Source organism: Eublepharis macularius, chromosome 19 (assembly GCF_028583425.1).
Source record: "Eublepharis macularius isolate TG4126 chromosome 19, MPM_Emac_v1.0, whole genome shotgun sequence".
Taxonomy (NCBI): domain Eukaryota; kingdom Metazoa; phylum Chordata; class Lepidosauria; order Squamata; family Eublepharidae; genus Eublepharis; species Eublepharis macularius.
In genome coordinates this window covers 8,967,290-8,976,142 of record NC_072808.1, presented here as the reverse complement: position 1 = coordinate 8,976,142, position 8,853 = coordinate 8,967,290, and the positions used below count along the sequence as shown (strand labels likewise).

At 45.9% G+C, this 8,853-nt stretch overlaps 1 protein-coding gene across 2 annotated transcripts in view; it reads right to left on the bottom strand.

Annotated features, from left to right (window-relative positions):
* Positions 1-806: 806 nt before the first annotated feature.
* The window catches only part of STAC3 (SH3 and cysteine rich domain 3), a 29,977-nt gene continuing 21,930 nt past the window's right edge, over positions 807-8,853 (bottom strand). For both annotated transcript variants that reach the window (XM_055003933.1, XM_055003934.1), the window contains exons 10-12: positions 7,910-7,961; positions 4,421-4,558; positions 807-3,642 (exon numbers count right to left, since the gene is read on the bottom strand). In XM_055003933.1, coding sequence (XP_054859908.1) covers positions 3,544-3,642; positions 4,421-4,558; positions 7,910-7,961 — 289 coding nt within the window. In that variant the 3' untranslated portion in view covers positions 807-3,543. The remainder of the gene's footprint in view (positions 3,643-4,420; positions 4,559-7,909; positions 7,962-8,853) is intronic.

The window sequence follows — 8,853 nt, the reverse complement described above, 5'->3', positions numbered from 1 at the left end:
GCTGTTCGTGAGGCCCCATTCTAAACTAACAGGTGATTGTTGCAAGCCTCATTCGTTGCTGTTCATCAAGCCAGACAATCTGGCACCTGCAATCAATTCCCTTGGCAACTTAGGCAGGGATTGTCTGAACTCTGTCTGAACTCCTGCTGTTGCCCTGGAAACCCCAATCTAAGCCCAATTTAGCTTGATAGGCAGGTCTTCCTTTCAAGTGTGGAGCTCCAAATTTGTAACAAGGAAGCAAAGAACAGTGGGGAAGGGAGCTCCCAGCTCTGGTTTTGCAGACAGTGAGGGAGAGACAGTTGCTGTTGGCATTTTGAGAGAGAGACAGGGAGAGTGCATTGGAGCTTGAATTTTCTTTCTGTGTGGTGGGATAGGGATCTACCTCTTCAAGTTCCAGGCCTGCTGCCAGGCTCTGGGCCAAGCTATTATTTATTACTGGTACATTTCCTGCTGCCTGCTCAGGTAAGGTTTCTGGGAGTGGTGTTGTAGGGATCTTGATGGCTGGGGGAGAGCCTGCTGGCCCCCATGAACAACAAACATATTCGTGAACAGGTCATGTTCATCAATGTTCATTGTTCATGGATGGAAACAAACAATGAACACCATGTTCGGGTTTTTTTTCTGTTCGTGCCCATGTCTAGTTGCAACTCACAGAGATACCGCCTACAGGCTTTGCTGGCATAAATATTCCATCCCGTTTCACGTTTCACTTCTTCATAGGCTTCTGCTCTGACCAACATGGTGGTGATTCATTGCTTTCATTGAATAATTTGCTGTTTATAAATAGAGTATATTTATAAAATATGTATATTTATTGACTTATTGATTGATTGTATTGATATTGGAGTTTCATGAATTGTTATAATTACAGTTGAGCACTGTTGCACTTTCACACTAAACACATTGCATTGGTAGTGATTGCTCTACTCTGGGGCTACTCTCTACCTTGTAGCACTATGGATCCAGGCAAGACTTAGGCCTGGTTCACATGTTACATACCTATATCCTTTATATACACATGTACATCTCTTTGTAAGAAAGAAATCAAGACCAGGGACCAGTACCTGTATAAATGAGCTGAAAGTAACTTGAGAATTATTCAACGCATTTTCTTCAAAAATCCAAGTGTTACATGGTTCACAGATTGTATATGTGCTCATTGTAATTTGTGAAGAGGGGTTTTAGGATGTTGTCTTGCTGACCGCTCAGGACGAAGACCACAGAGACTGAGAAGGAACAGTAAGTTGCATGTTTGCAAAGGGTGGGTGATAACCAAGCATAATGCACCAGTTCATATGACTAGCTGTGAGCCAGTGAGCATGAGCAAGTGAGTCTGTGAGCTTGCTTGGTCTGGACATTTAGAAACACCAAGTGTGTCATCGTGCAACAAGTGAGTGCTATCCCCCAGCAGATAGTCTTGCATAGAGGTGGGCACGAACTGAAATAAGAACCAAAGTTCGGCATGAACCAGGCTGGTTCGTGGTTCGCAAATCGGTGGTTTGTCAGAGCCCATTTCTGATAAACTGCCATGAACTTTAGGCCGGTTTGTTTGGTTCATTTTTTGGTTAATCACTGCAGACAGCCTGGCACCGATCAATCAGTTTCCTAGGCAACAAAGGGCGATGGGCTTTCTGCAGACTTTCTGCTGACCCAGAAGTGATATTTTGCTGACCTGGAAGTGATGTTTTCACAAACCAAATGAACTGGTTTGTGAACCAGGGCAAGTTTTTGAAAGTTCGTGGTTCGTGAAACACAATGAACCACAAACTGCACGGTTCGGTTTTTCCCCAATTTGTGTCCATCTCTAGTTTTGCACAAAGGCATATTTAATTTAACTTGGCAAGTATTCAGAATGTGGGCAAAAGACTTATGTGAAACGTGTAGGGTTGCCAGCTCCATTTTCAGAAATTTCTGGAGATTTGGGGGGTGGAGCTTGGAGAGGATGCAGTTTAGGGGAAGGCAGGACCTCAGTGTGGTATAATGTCATAGTCTTCCCACCCCTCCAAAGCAGCCACTTTCTCCAGGGGGACTGATCTCTGTGGCCTGGAGATCAGTTGTAATTCTGGAAGATCTTCAGGCCTCACCTGGATGCAGCAAGCAAGAAGAGCAGCATCTGCTATAACCCCCACAAATGTGCCAACCCTACATGTCATACCCTGATACTGCTTATAAACTTTCTTAGCACTCCTGAAACATTCCAGAAATCTGTCACTCTCTACACCCAGGACAGAGCTCACCTTCTGTAGAATTTCCTCCTTCCCATAATTATGAAGAAGAGAAGCAATTTTCCAGCTCACTTGGACTTTCAAATCAACACAGTACTGTTATGTATCAAAGGAATCGGCCTTCTTTTCATGGTTAGCCACTCAAAAATTCACAAGTACACGTGTAGCTCACACATCTTTCCAGAGGGTTGATGTACCAATGGCTACTTCAATAACCACATCAGTTGCATGGATTGTCATATCTCATGTGCATCCTTGGTTGCCTTGTCCTTGTAACATACAATGGCCTCGGCTCAACATGGAATCCAGGCACACCCAAACCATCTCAAAGTACATCAGTGGCTCAGAAACAGCAAGCACTAGTTTTCCATACCAACCAAACTCTTATTTCCTTGTGGGTCAACCCAACAGATACCCGGAACATTCTTCCCCCCAGTGCATGTCAACAAAGAAAGCCACAGTAGTTGTTATCTCCAGAGAAATGTATGTGCACACATTTTGCCAAAAAAAAAATGGAGTCTAATACATCAAATCTTCCTCATAACTGAGGTTAGGTTATCAAAAGGAGAAGACATAGCAAGAATTCCTTTTAAATCAGCAGGAAAAACTAAGCAAGAAGATAATGAGAGAGGTATATTTCTTTAACGTAACAGGAGCCAAATTGCCCCACACTTTACGTAAGCAGCCAGGCCTTCTTCGTTGGACACCAATCCAAAATCCTGCTGCTTTATGCCAAGGTAGATAGAACATCGGGGATAGAGAGATAACACATATCGGCAAAACATAACAAGATTTAAGCAATGGAAGTAACACCAGAAGCCAGGGCAGCCCCCCGCCAGCAAAGGGACAGCCATTTGTCTCCAAATAAATACACACACACAACCACACAAGCTTGGTGCCACTTGCAGAAGAGAGCAGCAAATGCCATTAACGGAGTCTGGCAGTCGACATGAATAATCATCTGTCCGCTTCCTTTTCAGACAGGAAGCAGCTTGGGCCACATCTCAGCACCCCCGTGGTTGCATCATCAAAGGTGATGGCCAAACCCCTTCTGGGATCTGCCGCCACCAAACCACAGAGTCCAAAGAGCACTTAGGAGAGCGCAGAGGCCTTCAAAGTGACAGCTCCACACACTCCTCGCCTTGAATGCTAGCTCAGAGATATGGGCCTTGGTAGGATATTATCATCACTCGTGAGCTCTCGCAGAACCCAACTCCATTGTCGAGAGTCCTTCTCAGCTGGGAGCTGCTCCCCAAGGAAACGACCTGGCCCTTTCTGGCCCTGGCTGGGAAACCATTTTAAATGCCAGAGTTGGGCCTCAGATCTCTTGGAGGAAGTCGACGGGGAAGAGCCCCACCTTGCGGCCAGTGTAGACTTTCACGTACCCGTTCAGCTCTTCGCCCTTCTGCACCACAATCTAGAGTCCAGTGAAGGAAAAGAAATAAATGAGAGAGGTTCAAAAGGCATTCCAAGTTGCCATCATTCCCCAAAGGAGAAAAAACAGCCCTTGCTTTTTACACAAACACAGATTAGTAAGAATGACTTGGGGAGGGGGCAGGGGTGAAGCTTCTCCTCAAGGTGGCAGAGTTTTCACAAGTTTTAAAAAAAGCAAACTTGCCATCCCTGACCCGAACCTTTTAGACCAAAGTTACACAATTATATCCCAACTGTTCCTTTTACCATAGAGTTTGGGGGAATTCCTAGAGTATCATGAGTGGCTTTGATGTCACTTCCAATTTTTTGCTGTAAGTTGCGGTGCATGCAATGCTGGTTTTTCAAGGTCCTGGCCCCGAAAGCTCCCTCTATATGCAGAGGCTGGGCTGGCATCCTTAGCCTCAGGGCTTTTTTTCTGGGAAAAGACGTGGTGGAACACAATGACGTCACTTTTGGGTCTGCTGGAACAAGGGGGGGGGTTTAAAAGTTTAAATCACCCTTGGTGAAAATGGTCACATGGTCGGTGGTCCCGTCCCCTGATCACCAGACAGAGGGGAGTTTAGATTGCCCTCCGCACCACTGGAGCAGCGCAGAGGGCAATCTAAATTCCCCTCTGTCTGGCGATCAGGGGACGGGGCCACCAGCCATGTGACCATTTTCAAGAGGTGCCGGAACTCCATTCCACCACGTTCCTGCTGAAAAAAAGCCCTGCTTAGCATGTATGTAGAGGCACACTAGCAGAGTGCATACAGATAACATACCTGATCTTTTTTTAACGTGATCTGCCCAATTTCCCTGTTGCCCACGAAGGACCGCATCACCTTGTGCACCCGTTCTCCTGCTCGTACACGTATAATGAAATTTGGAGGAAAGAATCCAATTTTCTCTCCAATCTTGCCCTAAGTGAATTACATATATGGGTAAGTCATAAAGACATCAATCCCCAACCTCCATTCACCAGCCCGACCGTAACCACCAAAAAGGACCAGGCTAATGATACAATTCTGATGATTCTTTGCAAAACAGCAAACCTTTACAGTTTGCAATTAACCCTTCTCCAAGCACATCCTCGCTTTTAAGAACTAATAGCGGAGATGCCGGATTTCTCATTAAGCTATTCCTAGGATAGTAAATTTGCTTCTTGTCAATTGGGGAACATTTTTTTTAAAGTATTGTAAGAAACTGAACCCTTATAAAAGGCAATCTTTTGCAAAGGAAAGACTTAAAATGTAGTAACCATAATAATCCTTTCAGTTGTTTGCAAAAAAGGTTCAGTTTACTGTCACAAAAGAGCAGGGCTCATTTCGAGGGGGAACACACAGGAACACAGTTCCCTCAGTTCCCCCAAAGAGGTCACAAGTCAGGTGGCCCCACCCACCTGACTCTCGGCCATTTTGGGCCCATTTTGGCCTGGATTGGGGCCAAAACGGCCTGGATAGGGCCTCTGACGGGTGATGGATCACTCTCCCGCTCATCAGCGGCCCAATCTTGACCATTTGGGGCTCCTTTACAGCCATTTTCAGCCCTTTTTTTGCCATTTTGAGCCCAATTTCAGCCCTGAATGGCCAGGATTAGGTTCAAAACAGCCAGAATAGGTGATGTCAGGGGGTGTGGCATACGCAAATTAGTTATACTAATGACACACTTCCGGTGATAGCAAGAGGTGTGGCATATGCTAATGAGTTATGCTAATGAGTTATGCTAATGAGTTCCTCCAGCTCTTTTTCTACGAAATGACCCCTGCAAAAGAGGTTAGCAACAAGTTACTGACTAAGGGTGGAACTGCAAGATATGCAAGCAAAATGGGGATTGCAACCCAATGGTTGCCTCCTAATGATAATGCAGGGGTGGGGCACTAGCAAGACACATCATTAGACAGAAACAAATGCTTAACCTTTCCTTTATCGACCGATTCCCCCACAACCTGTCCACTAAGCCCATTCTCTCCCTGTTTTTGGCCTAACCGAATCAAGTGGGACTTGGGGAAAGACTGAATTCTGCCTGGAAAACAGACAAATGCAATTTTGAACCTCCAAAAAGGGGAATTCACTTGGAAAAATGATTTGGAAAACAAAAATGAATCACATCTGTGTTCAAAATGCTTCTCCTCCAAGGCTGTTTTTCTTCCTTTTTAAAAAAAGAAAAAAATGCTGTTGGATCTCCGTTACATGTTTGTGCCAGCATGTACTTAGTCATTAACAAGACTTTTCTGCGAGTGGAAGTATGTTTTCGACTTGTGTAACTGTCATGACATCTTGCAATGAACCCTGGAGATCACAGGGGAATTCATTGCTAAAGAACCCAAGTCTTTCCAAAGAATTAGAAACCCTCAAGTCCTGTTCCTCAGCATAGGCGGCCCCCACAGGTTTCACATGGCCTGCTGAACATCTCTGCCTGTCCCATCACTCCTTGTGATGATTGTCCCTGCACCTATGTGCAGGGAGCCCATTTGGTATAGTGGTTAAGAGCAGCTGGACTCTAATCTGGAGAGCCAGGTTTGATCCCCCGCACATTCTCAGAGGATCAGAGCATTATACATAGAAACAAACATGGCAGATAGACTGGGGTGTATCTGACAAAACCTGAGGAAAGGGACAGCGCTGAATCCTCCTCTTCCAACACTTACAATAGCAACTCTGTGATGTGGGTTAGGCTAAGAGTGTGTAACTGGCCCAAAGTCACTCAACAAGCTTGCATGACGAAGTGCGTATTCAGATGTGCATTGCTCAGTTTCAGTTTGGTGTAGTGGTTAAGAGCAGCAGGACTCTAATCTGGAGAGGCAGGTTTGATCCCCCGCTCCTCTGCTTGAAGCCAGCTGGGTGACCTTGGGTCAGTCACAGCTCTCTCAGAGCTCTCTCCGCCCCGCCCACCTCACAGGGTGATTGTCATGAGGATAATAATAACACACTTTGTAAACCGCTCTGAGTGGGCATTAAGTTGTCCTGATGGGCGGTATATAAATTGAATGCAATTATGCTATCGAATGTTATCGTGTGTGTGCGCCTTCGAAAAGCTGCCAGCGCTTTTGTCCTGGCTGACGTGTCAATGTTAAGGAAAGGAAATCAGGCTACCAGGAAATCTGGATCCCACAAACAGCAAGTGTCCAAATCCAGCAATGACCTTTGAGACAGGAAATCACAGGACGAGCTAAACTCATAATTCATTAGATCAAGTAACAGTGTCGCTGGAGGGGAAGCATCGAGCATTGACCCCCCTCAGATTGGTACAGTGACTGGTCTGGGGAATTGGGGGGTTCAAGTTCCCTTCGGTCATCTTGGAACAATCACTCTCTGCCAGCCTAACCTCCCTCACAAGGTTGTAAGCAGGGGTCATTTTGTAGAAAAAGAGCCGGAGGAACTAATTAGCATGGCTCATTAGCATATGCCACGCCTCTTGCCATCACTGGAAGTGTATCATTAGTATAACTGATTTGCATATTCCACACCCCCTGACATCACCTATCCTGGCTGTTTTGGACCTAATCCTGGCCATTCAGGGCCGAAATTGGGCCCAAAATGGCAAAAAGGGGCTGAAAATGGCTGAAAAGGGGCCCAAAATGGTCAGGATTGGGCCGCTGCTGAGAGGGAGAGTGATCCACCACCTGTCAGAGGCCCAATCTAGGCCGTTTCGGCCCCAATCCAGGCTGAAATGGGCCCAAAATGGTCGAGAGTCAGGTGGGCAGGGCCACCTGACATGTGACCTCTTTGGGGAACTGCCGGAACTGTGTTCCTGCGCGTTTCCCCTCAAAATGAGCCCTGGTTGTAAGTGAGTTTAAATAGAGGTGGAAAAGAGAACGTGTGCAGGCACCTTTTGGAGAGGCTCCCCGAAGTCCTGAAGGGGGAATTGGTAGAAACCAAAGGAACTTTACATTTGATCACCAGCACTTTTTTTAAACAAACAAAACAAAACAAAACCAGCACTGGGGGCAGAATAAATGTGATAAGAGAGACAAGATAATCAAGGGTCCTAGTTCGAAAGCCAGAAGCAAGGCAAACCTCAAGTTTTATTTATTACAAATTTTTAGCACATTTCAGTGCTAAGTTCCCAAAGGCAGCAAACAGACAATTAAAAGATTAAAACCCATAAAATGAAACACAGGACAGCCAAAGTAATAATGCTTGGAGACCCCTCCCCCAAGCTTATGGGTCTTCCCCTGGAATGATAAGGCTGGGCCATGGCACAGGTATCTAGGGCTTGTTATATATCTCTCTCCCCTCTCTGCCCCCCATCTCTCCCCCTTTCGTCCTTACCCGCCACCATTCTTCATTAGAATCATCAACAATGGCAATTTTATCCCCAGGGCTGAAAGAGAATTGACCCAAGAAAAAAAATTATTGCTGCAAACCAAGACGTGCATACACATTCAGACTCTGGTATCCGGGACAGGTTGCTAAATTATTCTTCTCATCCAGAGTACTTAACCAACTGCTTAACCAATCTCCCTCGCACCAGTGTTGCCATCACTCACCAAGACAAGGAAGGATTCGGAGAACATTGGGGTGTTGCCTAGCAACTAACACTTTCATTCTCCTCCCTCCACAAGTCACCACAGATTCAAAAGCTGCTAAAAGATGCTTCAACCCCCCCCCCCAACTCAGCCATGAAATCCATTGAATGGCTTGGGGGTCAGGCCACACTTAGGCCAGCCTACTTCACAGGGCTGTTGTGAGGATAAATTTGGGGGTGGAAGACTCGTGTACATCAGCTTGAGCTCTTTGCAGGATGAGATAAAATTTTGTGTGAGAGAGAGTAGGGCTCTAACCCATCACTATTTTAAAAGAAAGTCACTGCCCCATCTTGCAAGCATAAAGGTTGTGCTTTCATACCATCCCTTTCTCTGCTATATGTCCTTAAACGGTACTGGGGATGGGGGTTAAACTTGACCTCCAAAAGATCCTTCTTTTGTAGGACTTTGGACTAGAAATGGGCAAGAACTGAAATACGAACCAAAGTTTGTCACGAACTGGGCCAGTTTGTGGTTCGCAAACTGGCGGTTTGTCAGAGCCCATTTCTGATGAACTGCCATGAACTTTAGGCCAATTCGTTTGGTTTGTCACGGCGGACAGCCTGGCGCCAATCAATCAGTTTCCTAGGCAACAGGGGAAGGGGCTTTCTGCAGACCTGCTGCCACCCTGGAAATGATGTTTTCATGAACCAAATGAACCGGTTCGCAAACCGGGGCAAGTTCATGAAA